This window comes from Schistocerca nitens, chromosome 5 (assembly GCF_023898315.1).
Source record: "Schistocerca nitens isolate TAMUIC-IGC-003100 chromosome 5, iqSchNite1.1, whole genome shotgun sequence".
Lineage (NCBI taxonomy): Eukaryota > Metazoa > Arthropoda > Insecta > Orthoptera > Acrididae > Schistocerca > Schistocerca nitens.
Genome location: NC_064618.1, coordinates 343,493,618 through 343,514,581, shown reverse-complemented (window position 1 = coordinate 343,514,581; position 20,964 = coordinate 343,493,618). Strand labels below are relative to the sequence as shown.

Genomic DNA, 20,964 nt, shown 5'->3' with positions numbered 1-20,964 from the left:
CATCGCAAGTCCGTACTTACTAGCCACAGCACAACTCCAAATGCACCCATTTGTGTTGTCGCCGTAATGGCCGCCTATGCATGGGACTGCAACTGGCTGTTCGACTGCTCCTAGTCTGCGACTTACGTTGCAGGATGACACAGGATGTTCAAGACGGTTCATTTCTTCTTCTTGGATGGCACGTACAGATCTGAAATGATTACTATGTGTTTGGTGCGCAATGGTGATCCTCGCTTCTTTTGATCGGAGGTGCTCAGCTGCAATTTTCACAAAGTATATGCTTGCCGCTGGCCGCTGTGGCCGATCTGTTCTAGGCGCCCTATTCCGGAACTGCGCTGCTGCTACGGTCGCAGGTTCGAGTCCTGCCTCGGGCATGGATGTGTGTGATGTCCTTAGGTTAGTTAGGTTTAAGTAGTTTCTAAGGCTAGGGGACTGATGACCTCAGATATTAAGTCCCATAGTGCTTAGATCCATTTGAACCATTTATTTGCTTGTCCTGACTTTCCAGTGCAATACAACATCGCTATATTCGAATGCAACACAAATCTTGATATCGCACGATTTGACCAGCCATCCAAATGGACACCCACAATGAGGCCCTTTTCAAACTTTGTCAGGTGCTGGTAATTCTGTCTTAAATGAGTAAGTGGCAAATCCGTATCACTCGACATCTGACGCTGTTCAGATCCCTTATATAACGTTCCATGACTAATAATAACGAAAGGCAGGCAGTTTTCACTTAATTTTTCAGTTTTATGAAGTTCTCCAGCGTGTCTCTTCTCTGCCTGTGTTTTCTCATATCTTTACCATGCCAGGAGGCCAGATCATGCTTGGAACTAAACTGACTGATTTTCATCTCCATTTTTATTACGTTTGATATTAAGCATCCTATATTCCCGAAACCATCTTTCCTAAACGTGAATAATTGCTAGATTATATGAACGTGGGTCTAATAGCAAACGCATGTACATAGGTAAATTCAGGTGGACCTTCTTGGTTCAGCTTTGTAGCAGGGCCAGGAAATGGCTGTTAAGTTTAATTTTTCGTATCTGATTTGGGGCGTCAGTCTGGCAAAACGTCTCTCTGCAGATGTTCTTAATGCAAGACCTGGCACTTATTTCTCTGAGGTCCAGGAGAAAATTTTGAGCGAAGAAACCAGGCGTTGTGTCTTCTGTCTTCTAACTGGAGGAGTCGCCTGGTACCATTGAAAAACGCGTCGACTGATAAATTCTCCTCTTCCAGGTTCATTTCTGTCTCTGTGCCCGGAGTCGAGGCAGGCTGGATTTTAAACAGAGTACCAGTCGCTGCGCAGGGTTCTGGTGAGTATTGTGTACTACTTCTTTGTAGACTCAGAAGATCATTTTGGATGAGAGTTAGTTCAGATTTTCGTGTTAGGCGCTTTCTACAATTTTTAGGCATTTGTCAGAAGCATTATGGGTTTCTCACTAGTGATAATGTTGCTATCATTTAACTAGAGTCAGATAGGGCCGACTTTGTTCTTCATACAGTCACGATTCACCTCAGGCATGATGATCCCGATTAACGTTCGCTCGTCCTTTTGATAAGAGCCGCAGGCAAGTTTTGATGAGTCATCCTTTACTAGGAATGGATAACTCTGCCTTCGGTTGTTCTTTGAATGTTTGAATGTTTGTGTACGAGCACAAGAGCGTCAATGACGCATTGCTTAGTTCACCTAATCCTTGCTGAATAATGATGATTAAGACAATTAAAAACAGTTTTTCTTACAGGACTATATTGTTAGGATTACGTGTTAAGCTGAGAAGTATGCTCCATTTTGTGAATACATGTCAATCTGAAATGAACTAAGTTCATTAAATTCTCCCCAGTCTGTCATTTTACCTCCCGTGTTCATTAACCTCATTTACCCTGTAAGAGAAGGATCCTAGAAGACGTCTGGTGAAGTTTATTCCCTGAGCGATTGATATGAAGTCCTACAATTAAATTTCCATTGCTTGGTTTCTTTGTGACAGAAATCAGTTGATGGTAATGTGACTTACCCACAGCTTGGTATTCAGTAGTAGATGAGTTTTGCTATTTGGTCAGAAGAATAACTGATGATGGCCGAAGTAGGGAGGATACAAAATTTAGATTGGCAATGGAAAGAAAATTGTTTCTCAAGAAGAGAAATTTGGTAAATCGAATACAGACTTAAGTGTTAGGAAGTTTTTTCTGAAGGTATTTATCTGGAGTGTCAATGTATGGAAGTGAACTAAAGACGATAAATAGTTTAGATAAGGAGAGAACAGAAGGTTTTGAAAGATGGTGCTACAGAAGAATTCTGAAGATTAAGTGGGTAGATCACGTAACTAATGTGGAGGTTCTGAATAGATTTGGCGAGAAAAGAAACTTATGACACAGCTTGACTAAAACAAGAGGTCAGTTGAGAGGACACATGTGAGACATAAGGGATCACCAGTTCAGTACTGGAGGGAAGTGTGGAAGGTAAGACCAAGAGAAGGACCAAGAGATGGACACAGTAAGCAGACTAGGAAGGATGTAGGGAGCAATGGTTATTCTGAGATGAAGGGGCTTGCACAGTTTAGAGCAGCGCGGAGAGGTGCGTCAAACAAGTTTTCTGGCTGAAAACCACAACAACAACAACAACAACGACGACGACAACAACAAAGAGCTGGTGGCTTTTAACAACACTAATCAATTCTGCTGGTCATTCTGCCTGTCACGGAGTATTGCAACTCTAATCATTTATTTACCTGCCCGTGGTGTATACAGGGTGTTACAAAAAGGTACGGCCAAACTTTCAGCAAACATTCCTCACACACAAAGAAAGAAAATATGTTATGTGGACATGTGTCCGGAAACGCTTACTTTCCTTGTTAGAGCTCATTTTATTACTTCTCTTCAAATCACATTAATCATGGAATGGAAACACACAGCAACAGAACGTACCAGCGTGACTTCAAACACTTTGTTACAAGAAATGTTCAAAATATCCTCCGTTAGCGAGGATACATGCATCCACCCTCCGTCGCATGGAATCCCTGATGCGCTGATGAAGCCCTGGAGAATGGCGTATTGTATCACAGGCGTCCACAATACGAGCACGAAGAGTCTCTACATCGAGGAAGTACAGTACATACTGACGAAACTAAAGAAGCTCTAACATGGAAATTAAGCGTTTCCGGACACATGTCCACATAACATCTTTTCTTTATTTGTGTGTGAGGAATGTTTCCTGAAAGTCTGGCCGTACCTTTTTGTAACACCCTGTACATATGTTAAGGTAAATAGACATCTAACCATGTCTTCTGGGTGCTTCACCATCTATGTCACTCAAGAGAGACACTGGGGACGGGCACTCACGGTATTGTGGGTGTAGTCGTAGCCGTCCGGGTTGAGCACGGGCAGCAGGTACCAGTCGGCGGCTTGCAGCAGCGACGCGGAGGCCGTGCTGTTCTCCACCAGCTGCTGCAGCGTGTACAGCGCCACGCACGGCGCCAGCCACTCGCGCGCGTGGATCGCTGAAACGCCCAAACACCACAGGCTGTAGCCACCCGCCCATCAGCTCTCACCAACAACAAAGCTATCTTATCTAAGAGGGGCACTCAATAAGTAATGCAATACATTGTTTCATCGGCCAGTTTCGGTCGAAAAATGTGGAATTTGATGTGGGACATAGTGGAATATTCCCGCTTTAGCTCCAATTGTATCATAAGCTCCGATAGGTGGTGGCACTGTTCGTAGCCTGTAACGAAGGTGCGTTCCAAGCCCAGAGCTGTCACTGAGTTTCTTTTGGTGGAAAACTGGAGCATCGCAGATATTCATAGACGCTTGCAGGATGTCTTCATAGACCTTGCAGCGAACAAAAGCACTGTGAATCGTTTGGCGAGGCACCTATCATAATCGCAATAATGTCGCGCAAACCTGTCGTATCTCCCGCTTTCCTACAATTCGCATACAGCTGTGACTCCTGCAATGTTGGAACGTACCATAAAAACATAGAATGAAGGCTTTCACGACCGGATGACATGGCTGCTGGTAAACCTTTTGGGATGTGAAGTCGTGGTCCAAAAAATTCTTCTGTTCCTGACGTTTCGACCAGAACTGCGTTGGACATCCTCAGTGGTGCTTCTCGAGTCTTGCCGACTCAGTGGAGAGGCGCCTCTGAGGATTTCGGGCGCAGTCCTGGACGAAACGTCATGAACAGAATTTCTTCGACCACGACCTCACATCCCGAAAGGTTTACTAGCAGCCATGTCATAAAAATGCAAATGACCTTGTTCATGACAACGCTAGGTCTCACACAAGTCTGCGCGTCAAAAAGCGACTCACAAAGCTTCGTTGGAGGTTCTTCCTCAGCCACCCTAAAGCCCGGGTCTCGCACCCTCCGAGTTCCATCTGTTTGGACCAATGAAGGATGCAAGCCGCGGGAAGCAGTACATCGATGATGGGGAGTAACTGATGCGGCAAGACGTTGGCTCTGACGTCGACCAGTAGAGTCGTACCATATGGGTTATACAGGCCCTCCCAGTATGGTGGCGCAATGCCGTCGCATTGAATGGAGATTATGTTGAAAAATAGGGTCTTGTATTCAAAAGAGTTGGGAATAATATGGTGTACTGGAATACTGAATAAAACCAACCCGCTTTCAGAAAAAAATAGTGTTCCATTTCTTACTGAACGACCCTCGTCTTTTGTGCATATTGTTTACAAAAAGGAGTTGAGGTTTAATACGAGTATTTCGTAGGCGACCTGATCGTTAGAATCAGAGCTGTAAAGCCACGATAATGATTTTCAAACGTTTGCTGAGTGATGGGCGAAGGGCAGCAGGTGGCAAGGAAAGATTTCTATTAGTCAATTTGTGAAAATATTTTACAAGCGAAGAACGTCCGGAGCCGCCACGCACTACCACGTCTCAAGGGAGTCGCGGAACAATGGTCATAGAATAAGGGACATGCTGACCGTAACCAGCAGTTGTTTAGCGGAGAACGAAGATTGAAAACTGATGGTACAAAGTCAGTCGTTGTACTGTATCCTTTAGTGAATGACAGGATTACCACTTTTGCAGATGCAAATAATCCATTTTCAGACAGTTAGAAGTTCATTAATACAATACGCATGTCTGTAAATTTTATCATGAGTATAGTTAATTTTGTTTTCCGCAGACATTATTTTCTTTTAACCAGTGATTGTATGAGAAAATCTCTTCGCTTTGTTTTCAGTCAGTTTACGTGATGTACGGTAAAGGAAGATATTTCTGTGGTGCAGCTAATTTCGTGATATTTATTTCTTAACCCGCAGCTACCTACCTACTGAAGGTTCAACACACCACTTTGGATTTTAGTCTCTTGGGGCATCATTGTTGTTAGATAATGTTGATCTAGCTGACCTCTACTAATCATCTTATTACTATCACGAAATTACCGACCAATGTCCATAATACTTGATCGTCGTTTAAAATTGCATTTTTACTTGTAGCATAAAAATTGTTACATTTCCATGTTTGTCAGCATGGTCATCTTTCGCAGCAGCTGTTAAAATCAGTTATTACTGGCATTTCCGTCTTAAGCTTACTGTAGTTTCATTAAAGAGAATTTTATACTAGACGAATTTCGCTTCTCTTTATAAAGCATCTTCCGTGGTTATTTTGCAAATTGGATACATATGTTTGACATTTGTGGTTTTAGATAAAAAACGGTTTTCTATTTATAAAGTTGGAGCATAAATTTATGACTTACTGCTTTTCTTTACATATTCTCGAAACAACTGCTTCTTCCCTCCATGTTAGCAGCGGGTGATGTCAAAAGACTTCGTTTCACATATACACTTGGCAGTTTTTGCCATTCTGCAGTATTTTTTGCACTCCATTTGAGTTATTTAATTTTCACTCCAACTTTATAAACAGAAGGCTGTTTTGAATCTAAATAAAATCAAAAATCTAAAAACATACGTATCCAATTTGAGGAATAACCATGGAAGATGCTTTTTATATAAAAGCGAAACGCGTCACGTGTGAAATTCGCTTTAATTACATTGCAGTAAGCTTAAGACGAAAAAAACACTAATAACTTATTTTAACAGCTGCTGCGGAAGATGGCCATGCAAACAAACATATTGTGGACGCCTTGTCAGGCATTTTCAAGTGGCCTCTGTATGAAGTTTGGAATAATGTACCTCAACCTGCATAAAACTGTCCAAGATATAAAGTTTAACAATATTTGTAGGTCAAATAATATTATACCTAAATACATTAATGTACCGGTTAAAAACAGTGCTGCCAGTGCATAGAAAACGAAACAAATAGCTCAAAAAATTTTCCTAAACAGCGAAATCAAGTCTCTCTATGACAAAAAGCACACCACAAACTGGGAGCTGTATAAAGTATATCTTAATCTTCAGAGAGTTCTGAATAATACCACTGTTTTCTCCCATCTTGTTAGTAAGGTTGAAAATCGTACATATACTGTGATAGAAAAAACGAAAAAACTCACAGAAGAAAGATTGCAAATTGAAAAGCTAAACAAACACCCAACGCAGCCACAAATTACATCCAATGTAACGAAAAATATCACTTCCATCCAAGGTTGGTCAACCTCGGTGATATTGCTTTGAATACAAAAGAAATAAAACTTCTCGAAAAATGTCTGAAACACAATGTCAACACACAAATAGATCAAAAATACATCGAAAATCTCATAGTTGAATCAGAAAGCATTCTCACACACGAAAACAGAAACGAAAGAAGTGAGGTAAATACTGGTCTGACGAGAGAGCTAGTCAGTAATAATATCAAAAAAATAATAACATAGGTGAAAAAAACATAGGAAACCAAAACAATACAGATTCCATAAAACCAACAAAACTTAAAAATAAACTACTGGAACACAACATCAAAATAAAATTACAAAATTAAAATCAGCTGCAACAAACAGATCACAAACGAAGTTGAGAAACACTCTGAAAAACATTGAACATACTCATACACTAGAAAAAAAAGGAGAGAAACATCTGAAGACACCTTCCCTGCAATGCCAACCAAAGCTACACAAAAAAGACCACCTTCTCAGAGTCACTGTGAATAATTATACACTCCTGGAAATGGAAAAAAGAACACATTGACACCGGTGTGTCAGACCCACCATACTTGCTGCGGACACTGCGAGAGGGCTGTACAAGCAATGATCACACGCACGGCACAGCGGACACACCAGGAACCGCGGTGTTGGCCGTCGAATGGCGCTAGCTGCGCAGCATTTGTGCACCGCCGCCGTCAGTGTCAGCCAGTTTGCCGTGGCATACGGAGCTCCATCGCAGTCTTTAACACTGGTAGCATGCCGCGACAGCGTGGACGTGAACCGTATGTGCAGTTGACGGACTTTGAGCGAGGGCGTATAGTGGGCATGCGGGAGGCCGGGTGGACGTACCGCCGAATTGCTCAACACGTGGGGCGTGAGGTCTCCACAGTACATCGATGTTGTCGCCAGTGGTCGGCGGAAGGTGCACGTGCCCGTCGACCTGGGACCGGACCGCAGCGACGCACGGATGCACGCCAAGACCGTAGGATCCTACGCAGTGCCGTAGGGGACCGCACCGCCACTTCCCAGCAAATTAGGGACACTGTTGCTCCTGGGGTATCGGTGAGGACCATTCGCAACCGTCTCCATGAAGCTGGGCTACGGTCCCGCACACCGTTAGGCCGTCTTCCGCTCACGCCCCAACATCGTGCAGCCCGCCTCCAGTGGTGTCGCGACAGGCGTGAATGGAGGGACGAATGGAGACGTGTCGTCTTCAGCGATGAGAGTCGCTTCTGCCTTGGTGCCAATGATGGTCGTATGCGTGTTTGGCGCCGTGCAGGTGAGCGCCACAATCAGGACTGCATACGACCGAGGCACACAGGGCCAACACCCGGCATCATGGTGTGGGGAGCGATCTCCTACACTGGCCGTACACCACTGGTGATCGTCGAGGGGACACTGAATAGTGCACGGTACATCCAAACCGTCATCGAACCCATCGTTCTACCATTCCTAGACCGGCAAGGGAACTTGCTGTTCCAACAGGACAATGCACGTCCGCATGTATCCCGTGCCACCCAACGTGCTCTAGAAGGTGTAAGTCAACTACCCTGGCCAGCAAGATCTCCGGATTTGTCCCCCATTGAGCATGTTTGGGACTGGATGAAGCGTCGTCTCACGCGGTCTGCACGTCCAGCACGAACGCTGGTCCAACTGAGGCGCCAAGTGGAAATGGCATGGCAAGCCGTTCCACAGGACTACATCCAGCATCTCTACGACCGTCTCCATGGGAGAATAGCAGCCTGCATTGCTGCGAAAGGTGGATATACACTGTACTAGTGCCGACATTGTGCATGCTCTGTTGCCTGTGTCTATGTGCCTGTGGTTCTGTCAGTGTGATCATGTGATGTATCTGACCCCAGGAATGTGTCAATAAAGTTTCCCCTTCCTGGGACAATGAATTCACGGTGTTCTTATTTCAATTTCCAGGAGTGTATAAACGCTACCACTTACCCACTTGCAAGATAGATGTTGAAAATCTTATCAGAAAACTACAAATTACAAGAGGATAGAACTATAAGAAAACATCACACACTTTATACATTACATAAAAGACATACAGGATCAAGACACAACCACCATAGGGTCATTTGATGTAGAAAATGTCTATTCCAATACAGCATTAACTGAAGCAATAAATAACATAGAAAAAAATCTTAAGAGACATAGCACACTTCCATATGAATACCTCAAAGAAATAGTCAGGCTGTCAGATCTGATAACAGAACAGGACTATTTCCAGTTCAATAAGGAATTCTACTTACAAAGTGAGGTGTAACCAGTGGTATCCTCAGTGTCTGAAAACACAGCAAACATATTTATGAATCATGTAGAACAGATTATATTTAACAAAATTCTGCCAAATATCTATACTGGATTAGATATATGGAGGACATCTTGTGGCTGACAGAAGAACCGAGCAATAAAATTGACCAGTTACACACAGACATAAATTTTATTCAAGATACATTTTACAATATAGAAAGAGCAGAATAGGCAGTTAAATTTCTTGGACATCGCCATAAAGATCCAAAACAACCAACACACGTTTCACATATGCCAAAACTGACAATAACAGACACAGTTATACATGAGACATCACAACACCCAAAGTCTCAAAAGCAAGCAGCACTTAGATACATGCTCCACAGACTAAACACAGTACCATTAGATACAGACAATTAAAAAAAATCAGTACCATAACATGAATAGCCACAAACAATGGATACAAAGAAACTTAGTAACAAAGCTGAACAATAAAATCAAGAAACAGAAAATAACAAACACTCAGCTGTCACCAAGATAAGGACAGAATCCCAAACAAACACACACACAAAATACAAGAACAGGAACTACACAAAGTGAGAAGGAAACATAAACAAAAGATGGTACACAATGACATACAACCACAAATATTCACATAATATATAATATTTTCAAAAAACCAAGGCACAAAATAGCCGACCAAACCAGCAATTCAATAATACTTCCCAAAAAAACAGGAAAACCGGTCTCTACCTGAAATCAGGAATAAATCATATGAAATTCAATACATGTGACGAAAAACATGTGGGTCAAAGCAGGAAGACATTTGACACCAGGTATAAAGAACATGCAAGAACATGGAAATATGGGACAAATCATTCAGCTTTTGCAGAACACTTACACCAACCACCAACATAAAATCATCATAAGAGACACACACATTGAAATCATATGGATAAAAAACAACAAAAATATCTCCTCACCTTACAAGAAAACTACCACATTCAAAAAACCATAACAGAAAAGAAACAATTCATACTTGATCAGATCAGTCTGGAAAACCACACACTATTTAAACTGATTGATCACTTAATACAAAATTAAACAACACATACATCCACAGGCTCCATTTACCACTACCGTCTCCTTCCAGGTTGTGTCCTCTAATCACCATCCACGACCACCCCCATACAAAAATAATCGAACCTACAATCGCAGTTACCCTCCCCCCCCCCCCCTCTCCCCAATCACCTCTTACACCACTGCCAAAATTTTCACTAATTACCAATAAGTCACACATACACAAACAAGCGTGCACGCCCACGCATCAAACACGTTCACCCTCCCCTACCTTCTAATCCCTCTCTCCCTCCCTCCCCCTCGCATGCACGAATTTAAAAAAAAATAATAAACGTAGTTTCACAGGTTGGCAACGCACACAGCCTACACGAAAACAAACGAACTGATGTAAATACCGTAACACAGTTCAGTCACATATAACTTCAGTTCAATTTACAAAAGCAAGATGAAGAGTAAATAACACAAATGCAGTCCAAGAAATACTACAGAATGGCAAAACTGCCAAGTGTATTTGTGAAACGAAGTCTTTCGACATCTACCACTGCAGGAAGGAGGGAAGAACTAGTGGTTTAGAAAATATAGAAAGAACACCGCAAGCGATTTTCACTCCAACTATGTAAACAGAACGCCATTTTGAATCTAAAACAACCAAAAATGTACAAACGTATGTATCCAATTTGCAAAATAACCACGGAAGATGCTTTATAAATACTAGCGAAACGCATTTCAATGGAAACTCCAGTAAGCTTAAGACGGAAAAACCAAAAATAACTGATTGTTACATTTCTGTTTGTAGTTGATCCTATTAATATGATATGTAAGGGTCAGTCTAAAGAAAACCAGATAGATGGATGAAAGTGTGGGCGGTCGCACCTGTTGCCATAGTTGTTTCGACTAGGCTGTAGAAGTTTCGCTGGGTAGCCCTTACACATTTCCATACAGCACCCATTTCTCCCCACACTCCCGAGCAAACACCTCGCTGCACAAGTAGACGTGTTGTAAGTAGGCTGTTTAGATTTTTATATTGGTAACGCCACGTAGCGCTCTGTATGAAAACCACTGGCTGTGCTGTGTGCAGTCTGTGGCTGGTTTGCATTGTTGGAATTTGCTATTGTAGTGTTGGGCAGTTGGCTGTTAACAGCGCGTAGCGTTGCGCAGTTGGAGGCGAGCCGCCAGCAGTGGTGGATGTGGGGAGTGAGATGGCGGAGTTAGGAGAGCAGATGATCTGGACGTGTGTACATCAGAGAGAGTAAATTTGTAAGACTGGATGTCATGAACTGATATATACATTATGACTTTTGAACACTATTAAGGTAAATGCATTGTTTGTTCTCTATCAAAATCTTTCATTTGCTAACTATGCCTATCAGTAGTTAGTGACTTCAGTAGTTAGAATCTTTTATTTGGCTGGCAGTATTGGCGCTCGCTGTATTGCAGTAGTTCGCGTAATGAAGATTTTTGTAAGGTGATTCATGAAACGTATAGGTTATTGTTAGTCAGGGCCATTCTTTTGTAGGGATTATTAAAAGTCAGCTTGCGTTGCGCTAAAAATATTGTATGTCAGTTTAGTGATGATCAGAATAAGTAAAGAGAGAAATGTCTGAGTACGTTCAGTTTTGCTCAGCTGTTTGAAAATCAAATAACGTAAGGGGTTTACCAGCACAATCATTCATAAATTTTTCTAAAGGGACGTTACAGTGTCTGTTGATAGTTCTGACACGCTCGTCCACCGGTTGGGTGGTTTCTCAAGAGTGGTGCTGGAAGTGTTTCAGTAAAACATTCAGCAAAGTCGGCTTTGAAGAACTTAGTGATAAAACGGCGCGAAAACGGTTGAAGAGCTGTATTCCAGGGCAGCTATGAAACGATGCAATTTTTTCAGTGATGTACACTCCTGGAAATGGAAAAAAGAACACATTGACACCGGTGTGTCAGACCCACCATACTTGCTCCGGACACTGTGAGAGGGCTGTACAAGCAATGATCACACGCACGGCACAGCGGACACACCAGGAACCGCGGTGTTGGCCGTCGAATGGCGCTAGCTGCGCAGCATTTGTGCACCGCCGCCGTCAGTGTCAGCCAGTTTGCCGTGGCATACGGAGCTCCATCGCAGTCTTTAACACTGGTAGCATGCCGCGACAGCGTGGACGTGAACCGTATGTGCACTTGACGGACTTTGAGCGAGGGCGTATAGTGGGCATGCGGGAGGCCGGGTGGACGTACCGCCGAATTGCTCAACACGTGGGGCGCGAGGTCTCCACAGTACATCGATGTTGTCGCCAGTGGTCGGCGGAAGGTGCACGTGCCCGTCGACCTGGGACCGGACCGCAGCGACGCACGGATGCACGCCAAGACCGTAGGATCCTACGCAGTGCCGTAGGGGACCGCACCGCCACTTCCCAGCAAATTAGGGACACTGTTGCTCCTGGGGTATCGGCGAGGACCATTCGCAACCGTCTCCATGAAGCTGGGCTACGGTCCCGCACACCGTTAGGCCGTCTTCCGCTCACGCCCCAACATCGTGCAGCCCGCCTCCAGTGGTGTCGCGACAGGCGTGAATGGAGGGACGAATGGAGACGTGTCGTCTTCAGCGATGAGAGTCGCTTCTGCCTTGGTGCCAATGATGGTCGTATGCGTGTTTGGCGCCGTGCAGGTGAGCGCCACAATCAGGACTGCATACGACCGAGGCACACAGGGCCAACACCCGGCATCATGGTGTGGGGAGCGATCTCCTACACTGGCCGTACACCACTGGTGATCGTCGAGGGGACACTGAATAGTGCACGGTACATCCAAACCGTCATCGAACCCATCGTTCTACCATTCCTAGACCGGCAAGGGAACTTGCTGTTCCAACAGGACAATGCACGTCCGCATGTATCCCGTGCCACCCAACGTGCTCTAGAAGGTGTAAGTCAACTACCCTGGCCAGCAAGATCTCCGGATCTGTCCCCCATTGAGCATGTTTGGGACTGGATGAAGCGTCGTCTCACGCGGTCTGCACGTCCAGCACGAACGCTGGTCCAACTGAGGCGCCAGGTGGAAATGGCATGGCAAGCCGTTCCACAGGACTACATTCAGCATCTCTACGATCGTCTCCATGGGAGAATAGCAGCCTGCATTGCTGCGAAAGGTGGATATACACTGTACTAGTGCCGACATTGTGCGTGCTCTGTTGCCTGTGTCTATGTGCCTGTGGTTCTGTCAGTGTGATCATGTGATGTATCTGACCCCAGGAATGTGTCAATAAAGTTTCCCCTTCCTGGGACAATGAATTCACGGTGTTCTTATTTCAATTTCCAGGAGTGTAGTTTGATCAGTCAAGGTGCTGGTGTTGATGGTCTAGTAGTAAGGTGCGATCCTGGAGACAGTAAGATCGCGGAATTTTCCAGTCTCCTTTTTACGTTAGCGTTCACGTCTCAATGATGTGAAGATATATCAGGAACGACACGTGGTTCAGATTCCATGTTAAACTGTAGTTTCCCTTCCCCTGGTAGGATCATTGGGATAGGTTAGGGGCCCCTTACCTAATACTGATACATTTATACTTCTTCATTATCCCTGGAAGTTATGTTAACCGGGGACCTACACTACTGGTCATTAAAATTGCTACACCACGAAGATGACGTGCTACAGATGCGAAAATTAACCGACAGGAAGAAGATGCTGTGATATGCAAATGATTAGCTTTTCAGAGCATTCACACAAGGCTGGCGCCGGTGGCGACACCTACAACATGCTGACATGAGGTAAGTTTCCAACCGATTTTTCATACACAAACAGCAGTTGACCGGCGTTGCCTGGTGAAACATTGTTGTGATGCCTCGTGTAAGGAGGAGAAATGCGTACCATCACGTTTACGACTTTGATAAAGGTCGGATTGTAGCCTATCGCGATTGCGGTTTATCGTATCGCGACATTGCTGCTCGCGTTGGTCGAGATCTAATGACAGTTAGCAGAATATGGAATCAATGGGTTCAAGAGGGTAATACGGAACGCCGTGCTGGATCCCCACGGCCTCGTATCACTAAGCAGTCGAAGTGACAGGCATATTATCCGTATGGCTGTAAGGCATCGTGCAGCCACGTCTCGATCCCTGAGTCAACAGATGGGGACGTTTGCAAGACAACAACCATTTGCACGAACAGTTCGACGACGTTGGCAGCAGCATGGACTATCGGAGACCATGGCTGCGGTTACCCTTGACGCTGCATCACAGACAGGAGCGCCTGCAATGTTGTACTCAACGAAGCACCTGGGTGCACGAAAGGCAGAACGTCATTTTTCCGGATGAATCCAGGTTCTGCTTACAGCATCATTATGGCCGCATCCGTGTTTGGCGACATCGCGGTGAACGCACATTGGAAGCGTGTTTTCGTCATCGCCATACTGGCGTTACACCCAGCATGATGGTATGGGGTGGTATGGGGTTACACGTCTCGGTCACTTCTTATTCGCATTGACGGCACTTTGAACAGTGGACGTTACATTTCAGATGTGTTTCGACCAGTGGCTCTACCCTTCATTCACTCCCTGCAAAACCCTACATTTCAGCAGGATAATGCACGACCGCCTGTTGCAGGTCCTGTACGAGCCTCTCTGGATACAGAAAATGTTCGACTGCTGCCCTGGCCAGCACATTCTCCAGATCTCTCACTAATTGAAAACGTCTGGTCAATTGTGGCCGAGCAACTGGCTCGTCACTATATGCCAGTCACTACTCTTGATGAACTGCGGTATCGTGTTGAAGCTGCATGGGCAGCTGTACCTGTACACACCATACAAGCTCTGTTTGACTCAATGCCCAGGCGTGTCAAAGCCGCTATTACGGCCAGAGGTGGTTGTTCTGGGTACTGTTTTCTCAGGATCTATGCACCCAAATTGCGTGAAAATGTAATCACATGTCAGTTCCAGTACAATATATTTGTCCAATGAATACCCGTTTATCATTTACATTTCTTCTTGGTGTAGCAATTGTAATGGCCAGTAGTGTAGAAACGACGCAGAGGCTCCGTCCCCGCCGCAGTCGCAGTGGTCCGCAACCCCATGACGACTACTGCAGTCCTCTGTACCCCTCCGCCGCCTCACACCGAATCCAGGGTTATTGTGCGGTTCGGTCCCCGGTGGACCCCCCAGGAAACGTCTCACACCAGACGAGTGTAACCCCTATGTATGCGTGGTAGATTAATGGTGGTGTACGCGTACGTGGAGAACTTGTTTGCGCAGCAATCGCCGAGATAGCGTAGCTGAGACGGAATAAGGGGAACCAGCCGGCATTCGCCGAGGCAGATGGAAAACCGCCTAAAAACCATCCACAGACTGGCCGGCTCACCGGACCTCTACACAGATCCGCCGGGCGGATCCGTGCCGGGGACCGGTGCTCCTTCCCGCCCGGAAAGCCGTACGTTAGACCGCACGGCCACCCGGGCGGGCGTCCTGGTTGGGGTACTCAAAGGTGAGTCCTCGCTAGGTTCCTCGCCACCAACCAGAAGACCATGAAGAGCTCCAACCTGTTTAACCCAATGAAGGATGCACCCTGCAGAAAGCAGTGCGTGGATGATGGGGAGGCAATTGATGCAGCAAGACGCTGGCTCCGACGTTGATCAACAGAGTTGTACCATGCGGACATACAGGCCCTCACAATATGGTGGCGTAAGAACAAACCTGTTTTCAGAAAAAAAAAGTGTTGCATTACTTGTTGCACACCCTTCATACCTAAAGACGAAATTTTCATCTCCTTCTTCCGTATCTTTCCGAAGCTGTGAAGCCGTGGAAAGTACCTGTAGCTATGTTTTCCCCCTCCTTCTTTACTCTCTTACTGTGAGACTGGTAGCTATGGCTAGCGGCTTCTGCAACCTTCTCAAGCACAATTTTAATGCAGTCTTGCTTGTTTGCCTCTGCCTAAAAGAGTGTATTCCTTTGCAAATGGTTCAAATGGCTCTGAGCACTATGGAACTTCACATCTGAGGTCATCACTCCCCTAGAACTTAGAAGTACTTAAACCTAACTAACCTAAGGACATCACAAACATCCATGCCCGATGCAGGATTCGAACCTGCGACCGTAGCGGTAGCGCATTTCCAGACTGAAGCGCCTACAACCGCTCGGTCACAACGGCCGGCTATTCATTTGCACATAACTGCAAGTACCTGATTGTGAAGAACTTTCTCTCCATCTACACTGTCTGTCCAAAAAGTTCCGAGACTGATTTTATTCCTGGCGTATAACCGACGACTGCTCTGTAACTAATGTGGCAGATTGAACTGACAACTGTGAAAAATAAATGTGCATTTGAGCAGTAAGTTGTGATCAGGCAGTGTTAAATAGTGGACGTGCAACCGTAGTGTGTCAGGGTTGCGTCACAAATCGCATTGGAGCAAGATCTCTAAACCAAGTGTTCGAGACATTCTCTACACTGTTTTGAAGAAGAATGTGTAAAGTTTGTCCCGGACACTTTGACCTCCGAACAAAAACAACGACGAGTGGATGCAGCCGCAACTTCGTTCAAATAAAAACTAGGACAATTCTTTTCCGGAAAAATCATCAACAGTGACGAGACTTGGTGTAATCAACAAGAACCTGCCACAAGACATGATTGTATGAACGTTCTGTGCAAGGTGCTCAAGTTGGGGAGGGGGGGGGGCAGGGGTGAACTATCTAAATCACTTGAAGCATTGAATCTGAGCCGTGGCGCTCGTTACTGGCGCGCCAGTCTCTTGGATGTCCATTATCGATCCTTCGATGTTTCTTGTCTTTGCTTGTCTTGTTGTTTTCCGCATTCGCGGGGCGAGTGGCACTTGACGTTTGCTCGGGCTACCTGCTGAGACGCCGCGAGGTACGAGGTGGAAGCAACCACGTATATGTGGAGTTGGTTGTACGCGGTCTGCCGGTTCAGCATGGAGGATATGTGTTGGTTGCCTGCCTGTCTGCTCTCCTGATTTTGCTCGCCGTGCCTTGCGACCGCCTAGCTTGGGTTGCTGCCTGGTGTATCCTACACGAGCCATACCGGACGTCCAGCAGAAACCAGCAGAAGTTAAGCAGCCTTGTGTTTCTTTAAGGAAAAGGAGCAAATGGCAAATTATAAGACCTTTTGTAACCAATTTTGGTGGCCTCTTAAGTGCGGCCTTCGCGTTTACATTGCCTTTGGGGAGAGCTAATTCTTTTAAATTTAAATAGTTGGGGTTTCCTGTCCTTTATAATCTTTTGGGGGTTTTATTTGAATTTTCTCTTTGGGGTTCCTTCCTTGTGCTTGGTTAAACGTTTACTTGTATAGCGGGAAGTGACTCCTGCTTAAAACTGGGAGAAGGTGTTTGATGTTACTGCCGCTTCCGGCATTTGTCTTTTCAATTAAGTGTTGTCATCCCTTCGAGCGACCTGGTGTCACTCCTCGTTAATTAATGCTGGTTTATGTGTACTTAATTTTGAATTGGCCATTTGAATAACTATTTTGGAGCGCAGTATAGCACTAAGGCAAACTCATTGTATACCACCTTGTGCCCCGGTCTAGTACCTTAATTTTCAGTGGCACGAGTTAGCTCCACAACCGGTTTTACTGCTGTGCTCCCTTCAAAATCTTGTCTTGTATAAGTTTGCCCCATGTGTGTCTGGGGACACAGAGATGAACTTTAGTGTGACTTCAGTGCTAGTCAGTTAATGGAATCTTCATTTTGGCTTGGCTTCCACTGAAGAGTTTGAGTGGAGCGTAGTGTGTTTGATTTGTTATTCAATTAATTACTGTAAGTTTGTTTATTTAATTGGGAGCAAGACATTTAAAGACTGTCGGTATTAACTCCCCTAGTGGCGGGGTGTTGCTAATTCGTTCCAAATGGCCTACTACTTATTCAATGGCAAGGCTGTTGATTAGTTGGTTACTGTGAGTACAAATTCACGCTATTTATTTGTTACCGAAATTGTTGAAGTGTCTGTGTCGTGATTCAATCACTAGCTACGTGTTTGAGCTAAATTGATATAAACCTTACATTGCCTCCTTAAAATTTGTTGCCAGCATAAACCCTTAAGACAACTAAGTTTTGTCACTGCTTATGTTAACCTTTACTGGGAGCAATATTTTATGTAGCTAAATTTTGTCTTAAAATGTGTATTTCTCTGATGTAATAAACGAGTGATAAAAGAAAAAAAGCAAAGGGGCCTGGTCCTACCCATTGTGTCCGGTTTGTAACACGTATCAGAATTCATTTTCTTTCGTCTATTTTTTATCAACCCAGTCTCAAAGCTTTTAGGGTTAGTGGAGTATGGTGCGCAAAGAGTGCTGGTGCCGTGCTAAGCAATGAAGAGTCAGAAACAAGCACGTTCAAAGTGCGCATATTGAAAGGCTATACTTAAATGAGATGCCCACGTCTTCGGAACAGCGCTCAGCACGAAAGTGCTACGGTGCCGCGTCATTTTGCTAGAGCTGCACCTGTCCTTTCTGATAATGTCTTACGAAGAAGTGCGACGCCACACAGAAGAGCGCGCACAGACTCACTTGCGTCTATGAAGATGACAGGCTTGGCCGCATCGCTGTCGGAGCTTCCGACAACCACCTTGACCAGCTTGAGGTCGCGGCCCTCCGTGCTTTGCCCGATAGTCTCCAGCGTCACCAAGTCCGGATACTGCGTAGCCAGAGTGTCCAAGTAGGCGTAGATCTGCAACAAAAAAGCATCATGGGGCTTTTCTGTTCACGTCATCGTCTAAATCAACATAGGTGATAATATTTCCTTGGTTGCGGACCACAGTCATAATACACTTTTTAAATGAAGCTCTATTTTTTAAAAAATTATTCATATTATTCATTTCTTTCAGTACGGCGATTTCGACTGTAGAGTCCCTCCCCCTTCTCCTCCCCTTCTCCCTCCTGAAGCCCCCCTTTCTTCTCGCCTCATAAATCACGTGTTACAACAGTAAACTGTCGTTTCTTTAAAAAATCGGACTCCGGTGTATAAGAGCTTCAAGCCTCTGATTTCCCTACAAATGAGTTAATGTCTCAAATACGTGCCTCTAAGCGCGTAAACAATAAAAAGTTTAGAAAGGTTTGAAATTATGTTTGAAATTTCATGGAAGCCGCTAAGTGCTCTTATTATGAAGCACTGAATAGTGCAAACTGGGTATTTGCGCTTTATTTTAAACTAAAGCTAGTTTTTCACGCATCTCAAATTTTATGACGTCAGATATTCTGAACTATTTGTCATACAATGGTATATTAAGCGACATATGTAGATACTGTGTGCAAAGAGTGATGAGACAGAGCTCATGATAGAGAAGTAATATAAAGTCATACTACATACCTTTTACGCAAAATCTAGTTTTTCACGCATCTCAATGTTTATGAGGGCATATCTCTTGAATTATGTGTCTGACAGTGATATAATTTTGCAGGTACGTTCACTGACACATGAATACAGGGTGGTCCATTGATCGTGACCGGGCCAAATATCTCACGAAATAAGCGTCAACGAAAAAACTACAAAGAACGACACTTATCTTCAAGGGTGAAACCAGATGGCGCTATGGTTGGCCCACTACTTGGCGGTGCCATAGGTCAAACGGATATCAACTACGTTTTTTAAATAGGAACCCCCATTTTTATTACATATTCGTTTAGTACGTAAAGAAATATGAATGTTTTAGTTGGACCACTTTTTTCGCTTTGTGATAGATGGCGCTGTAATAGTCACAAACATATGGCTCACAATTTTAGACGAACGGTTGGTAACAGGTAGGTTTTTTAAATTAAAATACAGAACGTAGGTACGTTTCAACATTTTATTTCGGTTGTTCCAATGTGATACATGTACCTTTGTGAACTTATTATTTCTGAGAACGCATGGTGTTACAGCGTGATTACCTGTAAATACCACATTAATGCAATAAATGTTCAAAATGATGTTCGTCAATCTCAATGCATTCGGCAATACGTGTAACGACATTCCTCTCAACAGCGAGTAGTTCGCCTTCCGTAATGTTCGCACATGCATTCACAATGCGCTGACGCATGTTGTTAGGCGTTGTCGGTGGATCACGGTTGCAAATATCCTTAACTCTCCCCACAGAAAGAAATCCGCGGACGTCAGATCTGGTGAACGTGCAGGCCTCGACAACCAATCCACCTGTCATGAAATATGCTATTCAATACTGCTTCAACCGCACGCGAGCTATGTGCCGGAAATCCATCATATTGGAAGTACATTGCCATTCTGTTATGCAGTGAAACATCTTGTAGTAACATCGGTAGAACATTAAGTAGGAAATCAACATACATTGCACCATTTAGATTGCCATCGATAAAATGGGGGCCAATTATCCTTCCTCCCATAATGCCGCACCATACATTAACCCGCCAAGGTCGCTGATGTTAGACTTGTCGCAGCCATAGTGGATTTTCCGTTGCCCAATAGTGCATATTATGCCCGTTTACGTTACCGCTGTTGGTGAATGACGCTTCGTCGCTAAATACAACGCGTGCAAAAAATCTGTCATCGTCCCGTAATTTTTCTTGTGCCCAGTGGCAGAACTGTACACGACGCTGAAAGTCGGCGCCATGCAATTCCTGGTGCATAGAAATATGGTACGGGTGCAATCGACGTTGATGTGGCATTCTCAACACCAACGTTTTTGAGATTCCCGATTCTGTTCCTGATGTGCGGATTAGCCGCGACAGCAGCCAAAACACCTACTTGGGCATCATCATTTGTTGAAGGTCGTGGTTGACGTTTCACATGTGGCTGAACACTTCCTGTTTCCTTGAATAACGTAACTATCCGGCGAACGATCCGGACACTTGGATGATGTCGTCCAGGATACCGGGCAGCATACACAGCACACCCCCATTAGGCATTTTGATCACAATAGCCATACATCAACACGATATCGACCTTTTCCGCAATTGGTAAACAGTCCATTTTAACACGGGTAATGTACCAGGGAGCATATACCGTCTGCACGGGCTGAATGTTACGTGATACCACGTACTTAGACGTTTGTGACTATTACAGCGCCATCTATCACAAAGCGTAAAAGTGATCCAACTAAAACATTCATATTTCTTTACGTACTACACATGTGTGTA

The 20,964-nt window shown here is 44.6% G+C and overlaps 1 protein-coding gene across 1 annotated transcript in view; it reads right to left on the bottom strand.

Moving 5' to 3' along the window:
- Positions 1–20,964, bottom strand: part of LOC126259484 (carboxypeptidase B-like) — a 208,147-nt gene that overhangs the window by 86,642 nt on the left and 100,541 nt on the right. The window contains exons 4-5 of the mRNA XM_049956323.1: positions 18,385–18,544; positions 3,343–3,500 (exon numbers count right to left, since the gene is read on the bottom strand). Of these exons, the coding sequence (XP_049812280.1) occupies positions 3,343–3,500; positions 18,385–18,544 (318 nt within the window). The remainder of the gene's footprint in view (positions 1–3,342; positions 3,501–18,384; positions 18,545–20,964) is intronic.